Source organism: Triturus cristatus, chromosome 4_1, assembly GCF_964204655.1.
Source record: "Triturus cristatus chromosome 4_1, aTriCri1.1, whole genome shotgun sequence".
Classification (NCBI taxonomy): Eukaryota; Metazoa; Chordata; class Amphibia; order Caudata; family Salamandridae; genus Triturus; species Triturus cristatus.
This window is the reverse complement of record NC_140585.1, coordinates 612,831,563-612,858,461: the sequence shown is the minus strand read 5'-3', so window position 1 is coordinate 612,858,461 and position 26,899 is coordinate 612,831,563. Positions and strand designations below refer to the sequence as shown.

General features: G+C 47.2%; 1 protein-coding gene across 1 annotated transcript in view; it reads left to right on the top strand.

Annotated features, from left to right (window-relative positions):
* Nucleotides 1-26,899, top strand: part of ACSS3 (acyl-CoA synthetase short chain family member 3) — a 1,078,787-nt gene that overhangs the window by 168,283 nt on the left and 883,605 nt on the right. Inside the window, exon 2 of the mRNA XM_085652976.1 lies at nucleotides 9,495-9,639. Coding sequence (XP_085509102.1) covers nucleotides 9,495-9,639 — 145 coding nt within the window. The remainder of the gene's footprint in view (nucleotides 1-9,494; nucleotides 9,640-26,899) is intronic.

Here is a 26,899-nt window from a genome sequence, read left to right as displayed (position 1 = left end):
GGGGCTAGAAGTGGCCCGGGAGAGGGGCCACGTGGCCCCCTTCCCCTACAAAAAAAAAAAAAAAGGCAGGCCTGCCCTGGGGGTGGGGTCCCCGGTGCCATAATTGGCTAGAGGAGGGGGGCCACGCAGCCCCCCTTCCCCCCCATAAAAAATAAAGGCCGGCCCCAGTGCACCGCAGCCCCCCTCCAAAAAAAACCTAACAATATTTATGTGGCCATGCCCCGAGGGATAGGGTCCCCGGGGCTGGAATTGGCCTGTTTTTTTAAAAATGTGGGTAAGGCCCTGGGGGATGGGGTCCCCAGGGCCCCAAAAAAGTTATAAGAAGGGGGGCCACACAGCCCCCCCTTCTAAAAATACATAACAATACAAAACACTGCGATCGTGCCCGAGGCACTGCCCCCTCCCAGCAATACTCTGCAAACGCGCCCTGTGGCGTGTTTTACACTGAGGAATTAATTCCCCTTCAATACTGGGGGTCCCTGGGGGCCAACTAGCCCACCAGGTACCTCCAGTAAGCGCCACAGGGCTGCGCTAACATCTCTCTGCAACGCAGTTCTGTGGCGCTTACTTGAGGTACCTGATGGGCTAGTTGGACCCCGAGGACGCTCAGGATTCAAGGGAACTTGATCCCCCAACTTAAAATGCACCACGGGGCGTGTTTGCACAGTGGTGAAGGGAGGGGGCGGGCCTGAGGTGACGTGTGCAAACACGCCCTGTGGCGCGTTTTAAGTTGGGGAATTAATTCCTCTTCAATCCTGAGGATCCCTGGGGTCCAACTAGCCCACCACGTACCTCCAGTAAGCACCACAGAGCTGCGTTGCAGAGTGTTATGTTATGTTAACCTGGGTTTTATAAAGCGCACAGCTACTCTGTGTCCCGGTGCTGGGTGAATGTGACTGAACTAGACAGGCAGGAAAAGTGTGCAGAGCGCAAAGTGTTACGTTATTGCTGAACAGTTCCATAGTTTTGCCACTCTCAGCTGGAAGGAGCAGCCTCCAATTCGAGAGTATTTCACCACCGGAGTACAGACTAGCGCCAATGAGGTGGAGCGAAGAGAGCTTTGTGGATGATAAAATTGAATTCTATTCCTCAAGTAAGGGGCGCCATACCCATGTAAGGCCTTAAAAGCCAGCACCAGGGCCTTAAACTGTATCCGCTTACGGATCGGGGGCCAGTGGAGAATTAAAATAAGCAGACATCCGGGTCCTGGGGCCAAGAGAAAGAATGGCCCTGGCCGCAGCATTTGCACTACTTGAAGATGAGTAAGCAGATACTCTGGAAGACCCAGATAAAGAATGTTTAGTCCAGCCTAGAATCAATCAAGGCCTGGACCACTGTTTTCCTGTAAGGGATCGAAAGAATGGAAGAAATTGTTTGAGCATTTTCAGAAAGGCAAAGCACTGACCGGCCACAGTCTGAACCTGTGGCTTCATACTCAGTGAATTGTCCAGTTTTACACCAAGAATTTTTACGGACAACACCGGGTTAGTGGGAGGATGCATGTCCTGAGGCCATCAGTTCTGCCATAAGTTGTTAGATGGGCAACCAAAGAAGATGATTTCCGATTTATTGGAATTACATTTAAGTTCATTCAGCTGGAGCCAGGAGAACACCGCCGACAAGCAGGCCTTAATTGCTTTCCCCTTGAACTCTGAATCCTTGTCGCATGTAAAAATGATTTGGGTGTTGTCAGCATACGACACTATTTTAACTCCATGCGACTCAACTAGACTAGCCAATGGGGACATGTACAGATTGAATAAAGTTGGACTAAGCACCGAGCCCTGAGGTACACCCACCTCCAGCGGGGGGATTAAGGCGGAAAAAGGGGGAGCCCAAACAGTTTGTTGGCGCCCTGACAGAAAAGACACCATTTGAGAACCGTCCCTCTAAAACCAGCCTCCTGGAGTCTCTTCAGGAGTCGGCTGTGAGGGACAGTATCAAAGGCTGCTGAAAGATCCAACGATATCCGCACAGCCTTGCCGCCTTTATCCAAGACGTCCTTTATGGATTCCGAAATTTCCAGAAGTGCAGTTTCGGTGCTAAAATTAGGACGAAACCCAGACTGGCTTTGATGCAAAATGTTGTTAGTCTCAAGAAATGCAGAAGTGACTGTGTGAACATATTTTTCCAGTGCTTTGGAAAAAAAGGTAAAAGGGATATGGGCCTATAGTTAACGGGAAGCTCTGGATCCATATTGGGCTTTTTCAGAAGGGGACGAATGTGTGCTTTCTTCCACTTGCCGGGGACCAGCCCCTGCTGCAGGGAGGTATTCAAAATATGGTTCACATAGGGATTAATGGAGGGAGCTATTGCTGTCAAAGTAGACACAGGGCAAGGGTCAGAAGGAGCACCTGATTTCAGGTTCTTCAGAATGCCTACTGAGGTTGCCAATGAAAAAGGAGGAAACTCCGTGAAGAGAGGGCAGCTCGTCTGAAGGTCAATATGGGAGGGGAACTTATCCCGAACTTTAGCCCCTTGGGAGCTAGGGAAAGTGTCCTGGATCATTCTAATTTCGTCAGCAAAAAATAGGGCCATCTGATCTACCCATAGTGCTGAGGGGAAAAAAGTCCTAGTCACAGCATTGGGGCATGCAAATTCCTTTACTATTTTAAAAATCTCTTTATTTGTGTTCCCGGCAGTTTCTATTCTTGATGAGAAAAATGCTTTTTCTCATCAGGATAAGTTTGTGATGCAGTTTAAGTGCTTGTTTATACGCAGTTTTCTCACTGCTCTCAAAGTTTTTCCGCCACGCTCTCTCAAGTCTTTTGCAGGTCCTCCTGCTTTCTTTAATAGCAGGCGTAAACCAAGGAGCAGAGACTCGAGAGGTCAAGGCAGGACGAGAAGAGGGAGGGGCAAGCTCTGCTGCACGAATCAGAAGCCAGTTGTCCAGGACAGTAGTATAATCATCCACATTACCACTCAAAATGAGTGGGTGGGAGTCAAGGGCCATCATCACCGCTTCGGGTGTGATACAATGATAAGGTCTAAAACTGCCCATACGGGGCTTACTCTGGATATTAGAGAGTGCGGTCTCACGGTGGACTCTAAACTCTAAAAGGAAATGGTCTGACCACACCAGTGGCCGAGGGGGGGAGACATCTAAGTCCCTTGTGGAAAAGACCTGGTCAAGAATATGACCCTTTTCGTGGGTCGGAGTCAAAAAACAAGGATTCAGGTTGAAAATATTCAGCGCCTCCGCTAAGCTAGTAGCATCAGGATCGTTGATTTTATCCATGTGGACATTAAAGTCCCCTAATATTAAACAGTGTTTGTGTTCAAGCACAATGGGGGCCACGGCATTGCTAACTGCTTCGTTGAACAGCCCAGCGGGACCCGGTGGTCTATACACAAGTAAGCTGGCCATGGATTGATGGGGAGATATTACCAGATGGAACCCTAATGTTTCAGCCCCGGCAACATCTTCCGAGTGGAGAAGCACGCAGGAATAGATGCTCTTAAAAATAATGGCTATGCCTCCTCCCCTGCCGCTAGGGTGATCTTTCCTGACCATTTGATAGCCCTTAGGAATGGCTGTGGCAACTGCAGGATTAGATGAGTCACATAGCCAAGTCTCCGTTAAAAATAAGAAATCCGGGCTGACATCTTCCAGCAATTCAAATATATTGAGGGCGTGGTTACGCAAAGATCTAGTATTAAGGAGCAAGCCAAGCAATTTACCTTCAGTCCTGGCCCTATTAAAATTAGATAGCACAGGAGGAGCCTGAGTCAGGGGATTACCAATTGGTTCAAGGGATGAGATTGGCGCCCAACCGCAGTGAGAGCACAGCGTTTCGTTGGATATACTGTATGGGGGCAAGGGGAAGCAACAGCTCACATCCTTGCGCAGTTCCCATAACCTATCTATGTTGAAAGTCCGTCGAGCAGTAGTACTTACAGATCCACCTGCAGCATTTCCAGCGCCGGGCGCTTCCGGGACGCGGGCGGGCACAGACTGGCTTGCCTTCGGCGCGCCCGCTGCACATTCGCCCCAGAGTGATTTTTAAAGCCCACACTTAATTAGCGCTAGAGAGCTAACCCAGGAAACACAGTGTGCCCGCTCGCACGGACGGACACCACCGGAAGAGAACAGAGGCAGTCAGGTCAAGTCGACAGCCAAACTGAGGCAGAGTCAATTCAATCGAACAGAAAACAGTAAGTTTAAAATGTTTAAAAGTAAGTAAGGATGAAAAGTGCATATGTTATAGTTAGTTTAGCTAACTATAACTCGCACCCCCGCAATGCACTGCTGATGACGTCACATATTCTATCATTCTTGACATTGTCAGTGACATCACTGATGACATCACTGATGACATCATCCATGTGATAATTTGATGCATCTTCTCACACCCTAATATAACCTTTGATACACCCACTTTAAATTACAGACTGCCATTCTCAAAACCATAGACACTCCAACAGCAATAACTACATACATACTGACTGAATCTTAGGTTTACACACACATCCACTCACTCACCCGCACAGTCACTCATACTTATGGTCACTCAGTACAGGACTATCATATGCACTCATACACCTATATAGACACTCACACACCACCACTCATCCATAGAGGTACTCCTACACCTAGTCAGTCATGCAAATAATTAATCACTCTGCCATTTACTCACCTATACAGTCATACACACACCAGCTCATTCACTCATACAAATACTAGCACATTCTTACGCTCGTATACAATCACTGATACAAGCACACACTCATCCATACAGCCACTCTCACAATCACACACTCATAGCCATTTATATACTCCAGCACACACATATACTGCCTTTCACATATGTAGTTACACATGTACCACTGAGATATACATTCACTCACTAACACACCCATACACACACTCACCCACCCATACAGTCCGTCAGAGATGCACTCTTGAAACCATGCACCCAGTGAATCACCCACTCACACATCTATGCACAGAGTCACACACATCCCACATACATAAATACTTAGGCACACATATAAATACTCAGACATCCAATCAATAACCCATATAGACACTCAGGTAGCTCTTCACAAACCCATGTAGCCGCTTACGCACCAACAGACAGATGGATACAGACATTCACACAGTTTAGTCATTAACCCATGCATTCAGTAAGATACGTTTAATCACTCACTTATAGTCAGTCACAAACCTACTAAATCATCCATTCAGACACTTATACACCCACTCATTCTTCAATACACCTTTCCCTATATATACTAAACATATTTAGACTTTACAGAAACACACAGTCACTGGATGATGTCATCAGTGATGTCATTTGAGATGTCATCAGTGATGTCATGAGTGATGTCACTGACCATGTCATGAGTGATGTAATATGTGACGTCATCAGCAGTGCATTGTGGGGGCGCGAGTTATAGTTAGCCGAACTAACTATAACGGGGTAATTTCTCTGGTTTTGTAAGAGTGAAATGTCCAACTAACTATAACTTTCCCTAAAACCTATGTTTTTTTCAGTGAAAATATATATATATATATATAAATATCGGGGATTTCGCCTGGGGGGCGCCTGCAATCCAACAGTCTTCGGTGCCAATGGGAATCTGCGATAAGCGTATCTAAGTTGTGCATTAGAAAAGGCAAATTCTCTAGCAATATTATTTTCATCTATTTGAGCCTGAAAAACTGTTTTTGTGAATTCTGCAAATTTTGTGACTAAAGCAGTACATTCATAATTATGCAATCACAAAATATAATTCGTCCACTGGCCCTCACCAGTGTTTTTTGTTTTACGAACAATTTATTCATGAAAGGTATACCTAAATGTTCTGATTACAATGTTGTTTCCATTATTGTCTGAACTTTGAAGAAAACTACTTTTGCAAGATAAGTATGCTCACAGCTACATTAAACATTGCTGAACTGATTTACACTGAACTTGGCATGAAAGCAAAACTTTACACCCAAAACATGTTTTCATGGTTTGATGTAAATCCATTCAGTATTTTTTGAGGTATTAGCATCTAAAAAATGTTGGTGGGTGGTCTTGTATAGCTAGTCACTTGAAAAGAACATGTTCTCATTATGTTTGCACAATTTGTTAGATATAGATTAAATTTGGCAGACAGTATGTTGAGATACTGTTAGTATTGTCAAATTTTGGCCGTCAACGGATAACCAGATTAAAAATAAAAAAAAGAAAGAGGGGGTAATGTCTGTTTGCTAATAACATTGGCATTGTGTTGCTTGCTGCTCAATAGAATCCAGGATCGACCTCACTGAGAAGGCCTAACAAGGCTGAGATCAGTCTGGGGCACTGAATGGCAGTTCAAGATGGACTGTTCCCGTGGGAAGCAGGGATGGTACTGATTTGGACAAGGGTGGTCTGTGTCTAGAGTGCCCCAGTTGGTGAAGAACAATGGATTAGATTGCTACCCATAGCAATTGCCAGTGACATAGACTTTTTGCAAGCATTCCTCCTATCACCTTTTGTGTGTTTGATGGCAGGGTTTGTGCCTATCCATCCAGGAGGGCAAAGTTAAAGGGATTAGCAATAAAATGGCCATTTGGTTATAACAATAGCACAGTTTGGTAGGTATTTAGCATGTTATATCCAGTAAAGGTATTTCAGGGTAGTGCCAATGCAATGAGTAGGGGTAAGCTTTAAGAGGGTGGTCAAAACATTTTTGATTTACTAATAACTTTGGCACCATTTGAGGTATCTGCACGAAATTTGCCAGACACTTAGCACGTGCACCCTATTTTTTGGTATTATCACATTTGAGAAAGATCAACCAAGGTGGAGCCTGTTAGAAAAGGAACAAAATGTGTTCATTTTCTAATGGCATTGGCACTGTGTGACACATCTGCACAGAACTTGCAAAATCATGGAAGGATTGGTGGTTGCCTCTTGGTGTGTCAAACTATGTGCCAATCCATCAAAGGTGGAGGGTTACTGGAGGGCGGGAGATAAACTGTATGAGATGCTTGTAACTTTGGTGCTGTTTGATAAATCTGCATCAAATGTGGCTGACAGTTATTGGGTTATATCCAGTGCAGATATTGAATGTTCTGTCCTGCTTACAGGGCGAGGGAAAAAGTTAAAAGGAAGCGGTCGAATCATTTTAGATTTACTAATGACTTTGGCACTGTTTCATGGCTTTTGCACAAAAATTTGCACAGATTTAGCATGTTTAGCCTACTTCTGGTTTTCACAGTTTCATACAAGACCATCAAAGGTGTGAAGACTTAATGGAGGAATCAAAGTGGAGTTAATTTGCTGACAAATTTGGCAACATTGATGAATCTACATGAATCCCCATGAAATATGGCAGACGTTTAGCATGTTTAGCTTTCTTTTGATCTGCAAAAAATAGAGCAGAAATAAACAAGAAGCATTAACACTTTCATTATCTGTTAACGTTGGCACTGTTTGAATATGCATGACATTTGGCAAGCAGCAGTTTTAGCTCAAGTGCAAAGCCAAGCAGGCTCTGCAACAGCCTCTGCTGTGCACGGCTGAAGATGGCTGGCCAAAGGCTGTGAGCGGCGCAAAATGGTACCATGACATATCAATGTGGTACATTATAAAAATTCACTAAAGACCACAGCCAAAAGTTGTAGTTCAACAACAACAAACCTGGAAACCCTCATAGGGTTGTCCACTTATGGTATGTAACGCACGCCATAACACATGCCGACTGTCATGTATGTTCTTGGTACTCAAGTTTTTACCCCTGTGCCATTGACAAAGTGGTGTACTGAGCATTGATGGTGGTGTGAGTTATGATGTTGAAAGGAAAGAAATTGGATATTAGTTTGTTCCCTTTGTTCAAAAATACCCCAACAAGTTGTTGGTTGATTAGTTGTAAATGCATCTGTCTAAGTGAAAGACAAAACCTGGAAAACCAATTTGTAAACACAGATGCGATGCAACTGCATTACAAATGAAATGACTTGTATGATTCGCTCAATTTCCTAAATGATTACATGATTCTGGATTTGTTTGTCAGAATGAAGTCCTTTGTGAAGAGATTTGCATCAGTCTTCAGACAATCAAGATCCAATAAAGTAGTCCATGCAAAATTTGACAGTTTATTCAAGGTACACTTCATAAAATCAATTGTATTTGTGATCAGTCAGCCAACAAGTGTTTCACCCTATAGGGGCAAGTTAGTCCAGGGCTTTTTCAAGGCTGAAAATGTACAGATGAAATAACAAAAGATAACCATACTGCGAATGAACAAAACATAGATGACAAAAATATATGCATGATAAATGCAAGGATTTGAAGAACACGATAACACATCTAAAAATATAAAAGAAAGAGGAAAAAATGGTACATTGGTTATTCAGTAAAACCATTTTTGAGAGACTGAAGTGATGCATTCTCCATGTGACACTCACCTTTTTGTATTCCGCAGTCCAAACGCAGGCAGTGGAGTGTTTCTCCAAAAATGCTCCCTGTAATGGATGATACTGGCAGATTAGTGAAGAAGCCACGTGGAAATCCGACCCCCTAACTCTAAATCAGACCACTATAGTAAACAGACACGAGCATGGAGTGCGTGGGTGCAACCTGCCAGTAGGATATAATAAAGACTGTAAATAAACATTTTGTACTGCCCTTGTGGGGCCTTCCCCCCCTTAATTCTTGGACAGGGTTTGAAAAAAGAACATTGCTCTGTGGGTTATAGCTCCCGCCTCCTCCTCAGGATTTAAAAAAAGAAAAGTACAATGCCCTATGCTGTTTGAGAATCAAACCCCTCTCACGGGACTTAGAAAAGAACTCACTGCACTGAGGGCCCGTCCACACCCACAGGGATGGAAGTCATGAAGGGCATGAGGAAAGATTCAGCCTCTGGCACTATTTGTCTAATGCTTCAAGAGATAAAAAACGAGACAAAGAGGAGAAACAAATCCCATGATTACCTCCCTCCATGACCAAACGTACAAATAATGATCCAGGAGTTACAAATACCCAAGATCTAGAGTTACTAGTGATATTCCAAGAGACCAGCTGAATCTCTGGGACTCAGGAAACCTTTCCCAAGGACCAATTTTAAAATATTCGGTTCAAGGTTTAGAAATGAGCTCCGCAGTTCAATTAATTCACCTAATTGTAATCATGCCCTTTTTGCACACCGTAAAACAAAATGCAACAATTTTTGCTTCTGAAATATGAAATTAACAGTGTCTCAGACGATCTGGGCACTAGTTCTGTAATGAAGTACCTTTTCTTCACAACTTTGTCATTATAAGGCGTATCACATTGAAACGGTGGGAAATGCGTTTTTTGTAATCTACCATTTGTGAATGTGTTTTAAAGTCACTGCTATTTGTCTTCCGGCGGTGGGCAGATACTTAAATCTTCTGATGCTGGAAACTGAGAACTTGTGTTTTGGGTAATAATTGCCTTGGCTTCAGAAGTACAGACTTCTAATTTTATTTTCTGCAGTTCATGCAGATAATGAATCATAACATTGCTAACACTATTGTTTTCTGGATGTTTTAGGTTTGTGGACGGAGAGCTGAATATTTGCTACAATGCTTTAGATCGTCACATAGAACATGGACGAGGAGACCAAGCTGCTGTCATACATGACAGCCCCGTCACCAACACCAAAGAAGTCATCACCTACAGGGAGATGCATGAAACGGTTTGTGCAATTTATTGTGAGAAATAAAATCTCGTCGTTCTAAAGAAGGAACCCTAGGTCTGAGCAATCACAGCTAATCACGACTTTGATGTTACTGGTGCTAGTGCGTGTAGTGCAGGGGTGCCGCAATGATTGTAGTGCAGGGGTGCCGCAATGATTGTAGTGCAGGGGTGCCGCAATGATTGTAGTGCAGGGGTGCCGCAATGATTGTAGTGCAGGGGTGCCGCAATGATTGTAGTGCAGGGGTGCCGGAATGATTGTAGTGCAGGGGTGCTGGAATGCTTGTAGTGCAGGGGTGCTGCAATGATTGTAGTGCAGGGGTGCTGGAATGATTGTAGTGCAGGGGTGCTGCAATGATTGTAGTGCAGGGTGCTGGAATGATTGTAGTGCAGGGGTGCAGGAATGATTGTAGTGCAGGGGTGCCGGAATGATTGTAGTGCAGGGGTGCTGCAATGATTGTAGTGCAGGGGTGCTGCAATGATTGTAGTGCAGGGGTGCTGGAATGATTGTAGTGCAGGGTGCTGGAATGATTGTAGTGCAGGGGTGCCGGAATGATTGTAGTGCAGGGGTGCTGCAATGATTGTAGTGCAGGGGTGCTGGAATGATTGTAGTGCAGGGTGCTGGAATGATTGTAGTGCAGGGGTGCCGGAATGATTGTAGTGCAGGGGTGCCGCAATGATTGTAGTGCAGGGGTGCTGCAATGATTGTAGTGCAGGGGTGCTGCAATGATTGTAGTGCAGGGGTGCTGCAATGATTGTAGTGCAGGGGTGTCGGAATGATTGTAGTGCAGGGGTGCTGCAATGATTGTAGTGCAGGGGTGCTGCAATGATTGTAGTGCAGGGGTGCTGGAATGATTGTAGTGCAGGGGTGCTGGAATGATTGTAGTGCAGGGGTGCTGGAATGATTGTAGTGCAGGGGTGCTGCAATGATTGTAGTGCAGGGGTGTCGGAATGATTGTAGTGCAGGGGTGCTGGAATGATTGTAGTGCAGGGGTGCTGCAATGATTGTAGTGCAGGGGTGCCGCAATGATTGTAGTGCAGGGGTGCTGCAATGATTGTAGTGCAGGGGTGTCGGAATGATTGTAGTGCAGGGGGTGCCGCAATGATTGTAGTGCAGGGGTGCTGGAATGATTGTAGTGCAGGGGTGCTGCAATGATTGTAGTGCAGGGGTGCTGGAATGATTGTAGTGCAGGGGTGTCGGAATGATTGTAGTGCAGGGGTGTCGGAATGATTGTAGTGCAGGGGTGCCGCAATGATTGTAGTGCAGGGGTGTCGGAATGATTGTAGTGCAGGGGTGCCGGAATGATTGTAGTGCAGGGGTGCTGGAATGATTGTAGTGCAGGGGCGCTGGAATGATTGTAGTGCAGGGGTGCTGGAATGATTGTAGTGCAGGGGTGCAGGAATGATTGTAGTGCAGGGGTGCTGCAATGATTGTAGTGCAGGGGTGCTGGAATGATTGTAGTGCAGGGGGTGCTGGAATGATTGTAGTGCAGGGGGTGCCGGAATGATTGTAGTGCAGGGGTGCTGCAATGATTGTAGTGCAGGGGTGCTGCAATGATTGTAGTGCAGGGGTGCTGCAATGATTGTAGTGCAGGGGTGTCGGAATGATTGTAGTGCAGGGGTGCTGCAATGATTGTAGTGCAGGGGTGCTGGAATGATTGTAGTGCAGGGGTGCTGCAATGATTGTAGTGCAGGGGTGTCGGAATGATTGTAGTGCAGGGGTGCTGGAATGATTGTAGTGCAGGGGTGCTGCAATGATTGTAGTGCAGGGGTGCCGCAATGATTGTAGTGCAGGGGTGCTGCAATGATTGTAGTGCAGGGGTGTCGGAATGATTGTAGTGCAGGGGGTGCCGCAATGATTGTAGTGCAGGGGTGCCGGAATGATTGTAGTGCAGGGGTGCTGCAATGATTGTAGTGCAGGGGTGCTGGAATGATTGTAGTGCAGGGGTGTCGGAATGATTGTAGTGCAGGGGTGTCGGAATGATTGTAGTGCAGGGGTGCCGCAATGATTGTAGTGCAGGGGTGTCGGAATGATTGTAGTGCAGGGGTGCCGGAATGATTGTAGTGCAGGGGTGCTGGAATGATTGTAGTGCAGGGGTGCTGGAATGATTGTAGTGCAGGGGTGCTGCAATGATTGTAGTGCAGGGGTGCTGGAATTATTGTAGTGCAGGGGTGCAGGAATGATTGTAGTGCAGGGGTGCTGCAATGATTGTAGTGCAGGGGTGCTGCAATGATTGTAGTGCAGGGGTGCTGCAATGATTGTAGTGCAGGGGTGCAGGAATGATTGTAGTGCAAGGATGCAGGAATGATTGTAGTGCAGGGGTGTCGGAATGATTGTAGTGCAGGGGTGTCGGAATGATTGTAGTGCAGGGGTGCCGCAATGATTGTAGTGCAGGGGTGCTGCAATGATTGTAGTGCAGGGGTGCTGGAATGATTGTAGTGCAGGGGTGCTGGAATGATTGTAGTGCAGGGGTGCTGGAATGATTGTAGTGCAGGGGTGCTGGAATGATTGTAGTGCAGGGGTGCAGGAATGATTGTAGTGCAGGGGTGCTGCAATGATTGTAGTGCAGGGGTGCTGCAATGATTGTAGTGCAGGGGTGCTGCAATGATTGTAGTGCAGGGGTGCTGGAATGATTGTAGTGCAGGGGTTTCGGAATGATTGTAGTGCAGGGGTGCTGGAATGATTGTAGTGCAGGGGTGTCGGAATGATTGTAGTGCAGGGTGCAGGAATGATTGTAGTGCAGGGTGCTGGAATGATTGTAGTGCAGGGGTGCTGCAATGATTGTAGTGCAGGGGTGCAGGAATGATTGTAGTGCAGGGGTGCTGGAATGATTGTAGTGGAGGGGTGCTGCAATGATTGTAGTGCAGGGTGCTGGAATGATTGTAGTGCAGGGGTGCTGGAATGATTGTAGTGCAGGGGTGCTGGAATGATTGTAGTGCAGGGGTGTCGGAATGATTGTAGTGCAGGGGTGTCGGAATGATTGTAGTGCAGGGGTGCTGCAATGATTGTAGTGCAGGGGTGCTGCAATGATTGTAGTGCAGGGGTGCTGGAATGATTGTAGTGCAGGGGTGCTGCAATGATTGTAGTGCAGGGGTGTCGGAATGATTGTAGTGCAGGGGTGCCGCAATGATTGTAGTGCAGGGGTGCTGCAATGATTGTAGTGCAGGGGTGCTGGAATGATTGTAGTGCAGGGGTGCTGGAATGATTGTGGTGCAGGGGTGCCGCAATGATTGTAGTGCAGGGGTGCTGCAATGACTGTAGTGCAGGGGTGCCGCAATGATTGTAGTGCAGGGGTGCCGCAATGATTGTAGTGCAGGGGTGCCGCAATGATTGTAGTGCAGGGGGTGCTGCAATGATTGTAGTGCAGGGGTGCTGGAATGATTGTAGTGCAGGGGTGCCGCAATGATTGTAGTGCAGGGGTGCCGCAATGATTGTAGTGCAGGGGTGCCGCAATGATTTTAGTGCAGGGGGTGTCGGAATGATTGTAGTGCAGGGGTGCCGCAATGATTGTAGTGCAGGGGTGCTGCAATGATTGTAGTGCAGGGGTGTCGGAATGATTGTAGTGCAGGGGGTGCCGCAATGATTGTAGTGCAGGGGTGCTGGAATGATTGTAGTGCAGGGGTGCTGGAATGATTGTAGTGCAGGGGTGCTGCAATGATTGTAGTGCAGGGGTGCTGGAATGATTGTAGTGCAGGGGTGTCGGAATGATTGTAGTGCAGGGGTGTCGGAATGATTGTAGTGCAGGGGTGTCGGAATGATTGTAGTGCAGGGGTGCCGCAATGATTGTAGTGCAGGGGTGCTGGAATGATTGTAGTGCCGGGGTGCTGGGATGATTGTAGTGCAGGGGTGCTGGAATGATTGTAGTGCAGGGGTGCTGGAATGATTGTAGTGCAGGGGTGCTGGAATGATTGTTGTGCAGGGTGCTGGAATGATTGTAGTGCAGGGGCGCTGGAATGATTGTAGTGCAGGGGCGCTGGAATGATTGTAGTGCAGGGGTGCTGCAATGATTGTAGTGCAGGGGTGCTGCAATGATTGTAGTGCAGGGGTGCTGGAATGATTGTAGTGCAGGGGTGCCGCAATGATTGTAGTGCAGGGGTGCTGGAATTATTGTAGTGCAGGGGTGCAGGAATGATTGTAGTGCAGGGGTGCTGCAATGATTGTAGTGCAGGGGTGCTGGAATGATTGTAGTGCAGGGGTGCTGCAATGATTGTAGTGCAGGGGTGCCGCAATTATTGTAGTGCAGGGGTGCAGGAATGATTGTAGTGCAAGGATGCAGGAATGATTGTAGTGCAGGGGTGTCGGAATGATTGTAGTGCAGGGGTGTCGGAATGATTGTAGTGCAGGGGTGCCGCAATGATTGTAGTGCAGGGGTGCTGCAATGATTGTAGTGCAGGGGTGCTGGAATGATTGTAGTGCAGGGGTGCTGGAATGATTGTAGTGCAGGGGTGCTGGAATGATTGTAGTGCAGGGGTGCAGGAATGATTGTAGTGCAGGGGTGCTGCAATGATTGTAGTGCAGGGGTGCTGCAATGATTGTAGTGCAGGGGTGCTGGAATGATTGTAGTGCAGGGGTTTCGGAATGATTGTAGTGCAGGGGTGCTGGAATGATTGTAGTGCAGGGGTGTCGGAATGATTGTAGTGCAGGGTGCAGGAATGATTGTAGTGCAGGGTGCTGGAATGATTGTAGTGCAGGGGTGCTGCAATGATTGTAGTGCAGGGGTGCAGGAATGATTGTAGTGCAGGGGTGCTGGAATGATTGTAGTGGAGGGGTGCTGCAATGATTGTAGTGCAGGGTGCTGGAATGATTGTAGTGCAGGGGTGCTGGAATGATTGTAGTGCAGGGGTGCTGGAATGATTGTAGTGCAGGGGTGCTGCAATGATTGTAGTGCAGGGGTGCTGCAATGATTGTAGTGCAGGGGTGCTGGAATGATTGTAGTTCAGGGGTGACGCAATGATTGTAGTGCAGGGGTGCTGCAATGATTGTAGTGCAGGGGTGCTGCAATGATTGTAGTGCAGGGGTGCTGCAATGATTGTAGTGCAGGGGTGCTGCAATGATTGTAGTGCAGGGGTGCTGGAATGATTGTAGTTCAGGGGTGACGCAATGATTGTAGTGCAGGGGTGCTGCAATGATTGTAGTGCAGGGGTGCTGCAATGATTGTAGTGCAGGGGTGCCGGAATGATTGTAGTGCAGGGGTGCAGGAATGATTGTAGTGCAGGGGTGCCGCAATGATTGTAGTGCAGGGGTGCTGGAATGATTGTAGTGCAGGGGTGCTGGAATGATTGTAGAGCAGGGGTGCTGGAATGATTGTAGTGCAGGGGTGCTGCAATGATTGTAGTGCAGGGGTGCTGCAATGATTGTAGTGCAGGGGTGCTGTAATGATTGTAGTGCAGGGGTGTCGGAATGATTGTAGTGCAGGGGTGCCCCAATTATTGTAGTGCAGGGGTGCCGGAATGATTGTAGTGCAGGGGTGCTGCAATGATTGTAGTGCAGGGGTGTCGGAATGATTGTAGTGCTGGGGTGCCGCAATGATTGTAGTGCAGGGGTGCCGGAATGATTGTAGTGCAGGGGTGCTGGAATGATTGTAGTGCAGGGGTGCTGGAATGATTGTAGTGCAGGGGTGCTGGAATGATTGTAGTGCAGGGTGCTGGAATGATTGTTGTGCAGGGTGCTGGAATGATTGTTGTGCAGGGTGCTGGAATGATTGTAGTGCAGGGGCGCTGGAATGATTGTAGTGCAGGGGTGCTGGAATGATTGTAGTGCAGGGGTGCTGGAATGATTGTAGTGCAGGGGTGCTGCAATGATTGTAGTGCAGGGGTGCTGCAATGATTGTAGTGCAGGGGTGCTGGAATGATTGTAGTGCAGGGGTGCTGCAATGATTGTAGTGCAGGGGTGCTGCAATGATTGTAGTGCAGGGGTGCTGCAATGATTGTAGTGCAGGGGTGCTGCAATGATTGTAGTGCAGGGGTGCTGCAATGATTGTAGTGCAGGGGTGCTGCAATGATTGTAGTGCAGGGGTGCTGCAATGATTGTAGTGCAGGGGTGTCGGAATGATTGTAGTGCAGGGGTGCCGCAATGATTGTAGTGCAGGGGTGCTGGAATGATTGTAGTGCAGGGGTGCTGGAATGATTGTAGTGCAGGGGTGCTGGAATGATTGTAGTGCAGGGGTGCCGGAATGATTGTAGTGCAGGGGTGCCGCAATGATTGTAGTGCAGGGGTGCTGCAATGATTGTAGTGCAGGGGTGCTGGAATGATTGTAGTGCAGGGGTGCTGGAATGATTGTAGTGCAGGGGTGCTGGAATGATTGTGGTGCAGGGGTGCCGCAATGATTGTAGTGCAGGGGTGCTGCAATGACTGTAGTGCAGGGGTGCCGCAATGATTGTAGTGCAGGGGTGCCGCAATGATTGTAGTGCAGGGGTGCCGCAATGATTGTAGTGCAGGGGGTGCTGCAATGATTGTAGTGCAGGGGTGCTGGAATGATTGTAGTGCAGGGGTGCCGCAATGATTGTAGTGCAGGGGTGCCGCAATGATTGTAGTGCAGGGGTGCCGCAATGATTTTAGTGCAGGGGGTGCCGGAATGATTGTAGTGCAGGGGGTGCCGGAATGATTGTAGTGCAGGGGGTGCCGGAATGATTGTAGTGCAGGGGTGCCGGAATGATTGTAGTGCAGGGTGCCGGAATGATTGTAGTGCAGGGGTGCTGCAATGATTGTAGTGCAGGGGTGCTGCAATGATTGTAGTGCAGGGGTGCTGCAATGATTGTAGTGCAGGGGTGCTGCAATGATTGTAGTGCAGGGGTGCCGCAATGATTGTAGTGCAGGGGTGCCGCAATGATTGTAGTGCAGGGGGTGCTGGAACGATTGTAGTGCAGGGGTGCCGGAATGATTGTAGTGCAGTGGTGCCGGAATGATTGTAGTGCAGGGTGCTGCAATGATTTTAGTGCAGGGTGCTGGAATGATTGTAGTGCAGGGGTGCCGCAATGATTGTAGTGCAGGGGTGCCGCAATGATTGTAGTGCAGGGTGCTGGAATGATTGTAGTGCAGGGGTGCTGGAATGATTGTAGTGCAGGGGTGCTGGAATGATTGTAGTGCAGGGGTGCTGCAATGATTGTAGTGCAGGGTGCTGGAATGATTGTAGTGCAGGGGTGCTGCAATGATTGTATTGCAGGGTGCTGGAATGATTGTAGTGCAGGGGTGCTGGAATGATTGTAGTGCAGGGGCGCTGGAATGATTGTAGTGCAGGGGCGCTGCAATGATTGTAGTGCAGGGTGCTGGAATGATTGTAGTGCAGGGGTACTGCAATGATTGTAGTGCAGGGGTGCTGCAATGATTGTAGTGCAGGGGTGCTGCAATGATTGTAGTGCAGGGGTGCTGGAATGATTGTAGTGCAGGGGTGCTGCAAGGATTGTAGTGCAGGGGTGCCGCAATGATTGTAGTGCAGGGGTGCCGGAATGATTGTAGTGCAGGGGTGCCGGAATGATTGTAGTGCAGGGGTGCCGGAATGATTGTAGTGCAGGGGTGCCAGAATGATTGTAGAGCAGGGGTGCTGGAATGATTGTAGTGCAGGGGTGCTGGAATGATTGTAGTGCAGGGGTGCTGGAATGATTGTAGTGCAGGGGTGCTGCAATGATTGTAGTGCAGGGGTGCCGGAATGATTGTAGTGCAGGGGTGCCGGAATGATTGTAGTGCAGGGGTGCCGGAATGATTGTAGAGCAGGGGTGCTGGAATGATTGTAGTGCAGGGGTGCTGGAATGATTGTAGTGCAGGGGTGCTGCAATGATTGTAGTGCAGGGGTGCTGCAATGATTGTAGTGCAGGGGTGCTGCAATGATTGTAGTGCAGGGGTGCAGGAATGATTGTAGTGCAGGGGTGCTGCAATGATTGTAGTGCAGGGGTGCAGGAATGATTGTAGTGCAGGGGTGCAGGAATGATTGTAGTGCAGGGGTGCAGGAATGATTGTAGTGCAGGGGTGCAGGAATGATTGTAGTGCAGGGGTGCAGGAATGATTGTAGTGCAGGGGTGCTGCAATGATTGTAGTGCAGGGGTGCTGCAATGATTGTAGTGCAGGGGTGCTGCAATGATTGTAGTGCAGGGGTGCTGCAATGATTGTAGTGCAGGGGTGCTGGAATGATTGTAGTGCAGGGGTGCTGGAATGATTGTAGTGCAGGGGTGTCGGAATGATTGTAGTGCAGGGGTGCCGCAATGATTGTAGTGCAGGGGTGCTGGAATGATTGTAGTGCAGGGGTGCTGGAATGATTGTAGTGCAGGGGTGCTGGAATGATTGTAGTGCAGGGGTGCTGGAATGATTGTAGTGCAGGGTGCTGGAATGATTGTTGTGCAGGGTGCTGGAATGATTGTAGTGCAGGGGCGCTGGAATGATTGTAGTGCAGGGCTGCTGGAATGATTGTAGTGCAGGGGTGCCGGAATGATTGTAGAGCAGGGGTGCTGGAATGATTGTAGTGCAGGGGTGCTGGAATGATTGTAGTGCAGGGGTGCTGGAATGATTGTAGTGCAGGGGTGCCGGAATGATTGTAGTGCAGGGGTGCCGGAATGATTGTAGTGCAGGGGGGCCGCAATGATTGTAGTGCAGGGGTGCTGCAATGATTGTAGTGCAGGGGTGCTGGAATGATTGTAGTGCAGGGGTGCTGGAATGATTGTAGTGCAGGGGTGCTGGAATGATTGTAGTGCAGGGGTGCTGGAATGATTGTAGTGCAGGGGTGCCGGAATGATTGTAGTGCAGGGGTGCCGGAATGATTGTAGTGCAGGGGTGCTGCAATGATTGTAGTGCAGGGGTGCTGCAATGATTGTAGTGCAGGGGTTCTGCAATGATTGTAGTGCAGGGGTGCAGGAATGATTGTAGTGCAGGGGTGCTGCAATGATTGTAGTGCAGGGGTGCTGCAATGATTGTAGTGCAGGGGTGCAGGAATGATTGTAGTGCAGGGGTGCAGGAATGATTGTAGTGCAGGGGTGCAGGAATGATTGTAGTGCAGGGGTGCAGGAATGATTGTAGTGCAGGGGTGCAGCAATGATTGTAGTGCAGGGGTGCTGCAATGATTGTAGTGCGATGGTGCTGCAATGATTGTAGTGCAGGGGTTCTGCAATGATTGTAGTGCAGGGGTGCAGGAATGATTGTAGTGCAGGGGTGCTGCAATGATTGTAGTGCAGGGGTGCAGGAATGATTGTAGTGCAGGGTGCAGGAATGATTGTAGTGCAGGGGTGCAGGAATGATTGTAGTGCAGGGGTGCTGCAATGATTTTAGTGCAGGGGTGCCGGAATGATTGTAGTGCAGGGGTGTCGGAATGATTGTAGTGCAGGGGTGCCGCAATGATTGTAGTGCAGGGGTGCTGGAATGATTGTAGTGCAGGGGTGCCGCAATGATTGTAGTGCAGGGGTGCCGCAATGATTGTAGTGCAGGGGTGCTGGAATGATTGTAGTGCAGGGGTGCTGGAATGATTGTAGTGCAGGGTGCTGGAATGATTGTTGTGCAGGGTGCTGGAATGATTGTAGTGCAGGGGCGCTGGAATGATTGTAGTGCAGGGGTGCCGCAATGATTGTAGTGCAGGGGTGCTGGAATGATTGTAGTGCAGGGGTGCTGGAATGATTGTAGTGCAGGGGTGCTGGAATGATTGTAGTGCAGGGGGTGCCGGAATGATTGTAGTGCAGGGGGTGCTGGAATGATTATAGTGCAGGGGGTGCCGGAATGATTGTAGAGCAGGGGTGCCGGAATGATTGTAGTGCAGGGGTGCTGGAATGATTGCAGTGCAGGGGTGCTGGAATGATTGCAGTGCATGGGTGCTGGAGTGATTGTAGTGCAGGGGTGCTGGAGTGATTGCAGTGCAGGGGTGCTGGAATGATTGTAGTGCAGGGGTGCTGGAATGATTGTAGTGCAGGGGTGCTGGAATGATTGTAGTGCAGGGGTGCTGCAATGATTGTAGTGCAGGGGTGCTGCAATGATTGTAGTGCAGGGGTGCTGCAATGATTGTAGTGCAGGGGTGCTGCAATGATTGTAGTGCAGGGGTGCAGGAATGATTGTAGTGCAGGGGTGCTGCAATGATTGTAGTGCAGGGGTGCCGCAATGATTGTAGTGCAGGGGTGCCGGAATGATTGTAGTGCAGGGGTGCCGGAATGATTGTAGTGCAGGGGTGCCGGAATGATTGTAGAGCAGGGGTGCTGGAATGATTGTAGTGCAGGGGTGCCGGAATGATTGTAGTGCAGGGGTGCTGGAATGATTGTAGTGCAGGGGGTGCCGGAATGATTGTAGTGCAGGGGGTGCCGGAATGATTGTAGTGCAGGGGTGCCGGAATGATTGTAGTGCAGGGGTGCCGGAATGATTGTAGAGCAGGGGTGCCGGAATGATTGTAGAGCAGGGGTGCTGGAATGATTGTAGTGCAGGGGTGCCGGAATGATTGTAGTGCAGGGGTGCTGGAATGATTGTAGTGCAGGGGGTGCCGGAATGATTATAGTGCAGGGGGTGCCGGAATGATTGTAGTGCAGGGGTGCTGAAATGATTGTAGTGCAGGGGTGCTGCAATGATTGTAGTGCAGGGGTGCTGCAATGATTGTAGTGCAGGGGTGCTGCAATGATTGTAGTGCAGGGTGCTGGAATGATTGTAGTGCAGGGTGCTGGAATGATTGTAGTGCAGGGGTGCCGCAATGATTGTAGTGCAGGGGTGCCGCAATGATTGTAGTGCAGGGGTGCCGCAATGATTGTAGTGCAGGGGTGCCGCAATGATTGTAGTGCAGGGGTGCCGCAATGATTGTAGTGCAGGGGTGCTGGAATGATTGTAGTGCAGGGGTGCTGGAATGATTGTAGTGCAGGGGTGCTGGAATGATTGTAGTGCAGGGGTGCTGCAATGATTGTAGTGCAGGGGTGCTGGAATGATTGTAGTGCAGGGGTGCTGGAATGATTGTAGTGCAGGGGTGCTGGAATGATTGTAGTGCAGGGGTGCTGGAGTGATTGTAGTGCAGGGGTGCTGGAATGATTGTAGTGCAGGGGTGCTGGAATGATTGTAGTGCAGGGGTGCTGGAATGATTGTAGTGCAGGGGTGCTGCAATTATTGTAGTGCAGGGGTGCTGCAATGATTGTAGTGCAGGGGTGCAGGAATGATTGTAGTGCAGGGGTGCAGGAATGATTGTAGTGCAGGGGTGTTGGAATGAATGTAGTGCAGGGGCGCCAGGGTGATTGTAGTGCAGGGGTGCTGCAATGATTGTAGTGAAGGGGTGCTGCAATGATTGTAGTGCAGGGGTGCTGCAATGATTGTAGTGAAGGGGTGCTGCAATGATTGTAGTGCAGGGGTGCTGCAATGATTGTAGTGAAGGGGTGCTGCAATGATTGTAGTGCAGGGGTGCTGCAATGATTGTAGTGCAGGGGTGCTGCAATGATTGTAGTGCAGGGGTGCTGCAATGATTGTAGTGCAGGGGTGCTTGAATGATTGTAGTGCAGGGGTGCAGGAATGATTGTAGTGCAGGGGTGTCGGAATGATTGTAGTGCAGGGGTGCCGCAATGATTGTAGTGCAGGGGTGCTGCAATGATTGTAGTGCAGGGGTGCAGGAATGATTGTAGTGCAGGTGTGCTGCAATGATTGTAGTGCAGGGGTGCTGCAATGATTGTAGTGCAGGGGTGCTGCAATGATTGTAGTGCAGGGGTGCAGGAATGATTGTAGTGCAGGGGTGCCGCAATGATTGTAGTGCAGGGGTGCTGCAATGATTGTAGTGCAGGGGTGCTGGAATGATTGTAGTGCAGGGGTGCTGGAATGATTGTAGTGCAGGGGTGTCGGAATGATTGTAGTGCAGGGGTGCCGCAATGATTGTAGTGCAGGGGTGCCGCAATGATGGAACTAATGGGATATACATAGGCCTTTTACTGCACATTTTACCAAAAACATTTATTCAGCATAATCTGTGATGCACCTTAGTAGAGAGCATGCTCTCTCTCTAAATGGCTCTTGATGCCGTAAAATCAGCACAAAGACCTGTGGAAGACAACTCTAAGGCTTAGTGAGCTAAGAATCAGATCGAAATCAATCCTCACAGTACCTTTGTTTTAAAGATATATCTGAAAGAGGTACATTTGAACCCCAAGTGCCCAACTGGTTGCAAAAAATTGATTCACTTGGTACTGTACTCTTCCTGCCTGGAATTAAAGTTCTGAATACCAAGAGTCAGTCGCTACTGTGCTACTTTAAGTACCTAGAACTACCAAGCTGGACTTAGAACTCTTTTTCCTGCCTCTATCTATATCTCTTCAATGTTATGATCTTGATGATCGACACATTCACTCTAAATTCTCTCCTGATACAACCCAGTTTTCGCAGAGAGAATTTATAATGACAACAGGTACATTCACTCATGCGTCTATTCTTGATAACACATAGACTTCGTCATAACTTTGCAACTCCCAAAACTCTAATACATCAATTAGAAATATTGTATGACCATTTGGAAGCATAACCAACGTACATTCACATTTTTGTGTTACAGTGAAAAGTTTTTTCTTGAAACACTGAATAACTGTGCATATGATAACACCATACATACTATGTAAGTAAAAGAAATTTGCTGAAGGACCCCCTTGAGCTCTTAAAAACAAACCTACATATTAGCGCTCTGCAATGGTAAAGTGCTGTTCAAAATATTGGGAAGTACAAACAGTGGTAGATGGAATGCTAGAATAAACCTCAGTCACTGGTAGTTACTAGGCCGGCATAACAGTTAATCGTTTCTAGTTGTGTGCCACTTCTGCCAGTTGCCATCATCAAAACATTCTACTGCTGGCTGTTCCCCAAAGCTTTTGCCGGAAACCTCACATGCCTGGACTGTGGCAGCTTAGCAAAAGTGGTTTCTAGGTATGCCAAGGAGAATCCATTGGCACCGGTCACATTCCCTTTACTACTGCTGAACTAGCCCAGTCTCTTAATACAGGAAATACTTCTACTTACCCTAGTGAAATCAAATATATCTTTATTCGGAAACAAAAGTATCTATAAAAGTGCATTTTTTTTTTAATTACAGAAAGTATCAAAACTGACATTTTACAAAAATCAAACGAAGTTAAAAAATATATCATTAGGCTATACTAAAACTATAAGACTATTCTAATTTGTATTCATTGACAAACGAGCCCGGAGGGCAGTTTTCAGAAATGCGGCCACATAAAAAATACTCTCATCATCAGGGAGTTGGTGCAACCTAATATATGCTTCTCTAAAATCGCTGATGGCAAGCCTCTTGATTAGGGGAAATAAAATACTCTTTGTGTAATTAGAGTAGAAACCACAGAAAAATAAGAAATGTAACAAAGATTGACCTGAGCTTCCGTTACACGGGCAGTTTGGAGGTGTTCCCTAGTCAGTTGATAGAAATCTATAGTTTCTTATATTTTTATAGTTCTCAACACTGTGATTTCGCTGTCCCAAAGCACTTAAAATAATTGTACTCATTGCATTGTACTCAGACATATGAAAGGTTGAGTTGCCTTGCTGGAATTCAAATTTGTGATCTACCCAAGTGTCAGTGTAAGGTACTTAAATTTGCAGATGCAATAAAAATATGCTAATACTAACAAACTTCTAGTTGCTGAATACTTGTTTTTCTAAGCTTCCTGTCCAAGATTATAATTTTTAAAATATAGTTTTGGAATAAGGGCCAAGATAGTGGAGTGATCAAACACAGTAGCCATTTTCTCCTGGCCCACTGCCTCAATTCAAGTATTTATGCAGGCCACCGACCAAATGCTTTCCTTGGCATTACCCCTCTGTTATGCAAAAAAGTCACACAATCCATCCATGAAGCAGAAAGCAGACAGATTCCTGATGTAAAGGTTATATCTGTGTGCTGGTGCACATGCCTGCAGAACAACACTGTTGATAGGAGAAGGTGAGTCCCTTGCCTAGCAGTGGGAGAGGTTGGTGGTGGGAAGTCACCAGGTTGGCTCTAAGCAGGGGAAGAGCTCAACAGATTGGGCCCACCTCTGTGGTAACCATTAGACGTGACTTGGGAACTAGCAACCAGAGGCAGGAGATGGGGGAAGCATCTGAGAAGAGAGATATAGGACTGACTCCCCCATCCGTTTTGGAGGGGAGAACATCCGGAGAGGGTCTCCGGGTGCAAGCGGCCCCCCCGCCCTGGATGGGCAAGTGAAGCACAATGGTCCTCCAGGCCTGAAGTATGAGGCCAGCATCTGAAGATTAATACGAAACCGTCCAGGAAGATTAATTAGAGGCACAAGTCACAAGCAGCCTGCAGTGTGAAGAAGCTGTAGAGAGCCTAATGCACAGTGCCACACTGAGGAGCACCTAACGTACCATCTTTGTGAGTGACTAAGATGTTACAGCACCAAACAGTTAAATGTCTCCAAGAAAGTGGCACAAAAAGGAATTCTTCATTCCCTATGCTGTATGCCAACCAGAGCAGTCCTATATAACACTACACAGGAAGGGACTCCACCCTGGCACAAAAGTAAAAGACAAGATGGTGATCTTAAAGTAGACTTGAAGACTCAATGGAAAGACTTCAAGGAAGACCTGGTTAAATACATTGAGGGCAACATTCAGGAACTGAAGACGTCCCTGGGAGCAAAGTCTGAGGACATGCACAGAAATGTGAGTGGAAATATTGAAGTTGAAGGGTGACTATACCTGGAGGCTTCCAGGCTATCTAGTCAACAAAGATTGAGCCTTGCAGAAGAGCATCTGTATCTGACCCTCCTGAAGGTCAAAGAGCTCAAAAACATATTTAGGGGAGGAAATGTTAGAATGAAGGGTCTGACAGAACGGGTGGAGTATTCACATATAATGACATTCATGACAAACATTCAACCCACTAATAAAATCTGCTCACCGAAAATCCAACTAGACTGAGAACATCGAGTTGGTCTGGGCTTACTGCTGCATAATTCTCACCCAAGAAACATGGTAGTGAAGTTCCGCTATTTCTGTGGAAAGGAAGAAGTGCTCACAGCGGCTTGACTGCTGGAATACATTTTATATGATGGTCACACTTATGTTTTCTATCGGGCTCTTTCACAAGTTACAGAACAGGTGTGCACCAGTTACAGACTTCTAACTGAACATTAAATTCTGGAGAAACTACAATACTAGTGGGCCTACCCTTTCAGAATAGTCATGATCGAGGTGTCCCCACCCGATTCCCCCCCCCAAAGATGCATGGATTAGATTTCTAATCGTCTAAAGCAAGGGCTTAGTTCAATGCACCAACACGAATTAGAAAAGTTGTTGGACTGCGACCCATACGCAACCCACTAAGTAATTCTGTGCAGATGGTATGTTTTTTAGTCACGATAAGTCCCTCTAGATGAGTTCAGTGACACACGGGAACTTGATCCTCTAATTCTTAAATGAATAGCGCACTCCAAATGCCCCAAGACCCACAGGATGAAACTTTCAAATGATTATTAAAACCCAAGTCTTGTGCATAAAATATTTAAGGTACACACCCAGAATGGGAAAATAAATGCAACAACGTATGACATGGTCAGCAAAAACAGTATGAACATTCCTAAAATGGTAGCATGTTCTGAGGATCTTAATACCCTATTGCTACTTCTAAGCAGTATGCTAAGTTCTATCAGAAGCAGAAAAAAGTAAGGCTATAAATCGATTTCCTTATAATGGATTTCACAGCATGTCTTTTCTCAGTAAGAAATGGCTGTTGAGCTATTTTCTTTTGTGCCCTTGCTCAGGAATGATAAGCAGTGTCAGGCTGAAGGCCACTTCTCTGCAATGCTTTCTAAGTCCAGGACCAACCCCAGACTGGGGCTGATTTGCAACAAATCAGCGTGACCTCTGGCCTGATAGTACAGGTGTGAAGCCTCTCCCTGTTATGGCCAAATGCTGGGGTTTTTTAGCACAAAATCGCCAATCTTTCTCATGTTTTATAAGTTTGGCAGTAGTAAAGCCCCAAAAAGACAAAATAAGTATTGGAATAAATGCATCATCTTGACTCGCATGTTGATATTTTAGTTTCAGCTGTAAGCGTCCATATTAACATGGAAGCAACCATATCATAAACACAGAAAATGTCAGCCTAGATAGGAGGCGGATATGATGGCTAACACTATAGCCTTCTAGCCCGCCGTAGCGGGTTATACCGGCTGTTAAAGGCCCGAGCCGAAGGCGAGGGACTTTAACAAAAGCAGCGGGACTTTAATAGCGGTATAGTCCTGCTACGAAGGGCTATAAGGCTATTAGAACATTCTGCCACTAGAGGGCAGAATGTTCTAACAAATTAAACAAAGGCTTCTCGAAGCTCGAGGGGATTTAAATCCCCTCGAGCTTCGAGAGGCTTTTGTAAAACATTGGAATGTTGCTCTGCGGGCCTTTACTGGTCCGTAGAAGCATGGAGCACTCCATTATCTACAATGGAGTGCTCCACATTCCAATGTTCTAATTCTGCATATGTGTAAACTTCAAACTGTGTAATAGAAAGAGTTAATAGTTTGCAAGCAAGTATACAATAAGAATAGAAGCGATTTAAATGGGCCCTGTCACATTGTTAGTGACAGAATTGTTTCGAGTGTGCGGTACCACACATCATGCCTAAGACTAATGTGAAGTGGCCAAAACCTAATATTGGACTTGGAGCCTGATGGGTTGAAGAAGGTGCTTGGATAAAGGAACAATTGAGTGACTTCTTATGTGAAACAGACAGTGGTAAAAAAGAGGGGCAGATATGGTCATAAGACTGCAGAGAAGAATGGTGCTGAAAAGAGAACCGGAGCAGGTTAAAAGTGAGAATCCATGAGTCCTCTTTAAACTGACAATCTGACTGTGGGGTTACAGGTATTGGGCTATGGTAACTCATTAACTGGTTCTAAGCTATACCTGTTGGATGCTTAGGTTGATTTAAAGGAAAATTGTTGTGGGTGAGGGGTAGAGAGTGGTCATATATGATCAATATGGTGGCCTAACTAAATAGGTTACTGGTAATGACCTAGATGCTTATTTCCTAGGAGTATTTGTGCTGAGGAGGTCCCACACATCTGCGTGTGGTCTACCACATAGGTATGTGTTTTGTCAGGAAATGTTCTACACAAGACTGTTCCCACACATGAGCGGGATTTAAGTTTTTTTAGTTTTGTCTCCCAGATTAACACAGTCGATGATTACAACCAGAACACAGGCCATGGCATATGTACATGTGCTCCAACATCATAGAATGATATATCAAAAGCACTAAACAATGGTGCAAAAAAACTTGTCTATAATGTAAATGGATTAATAATACCAGTAAAGCAGAAAACGATCTGAA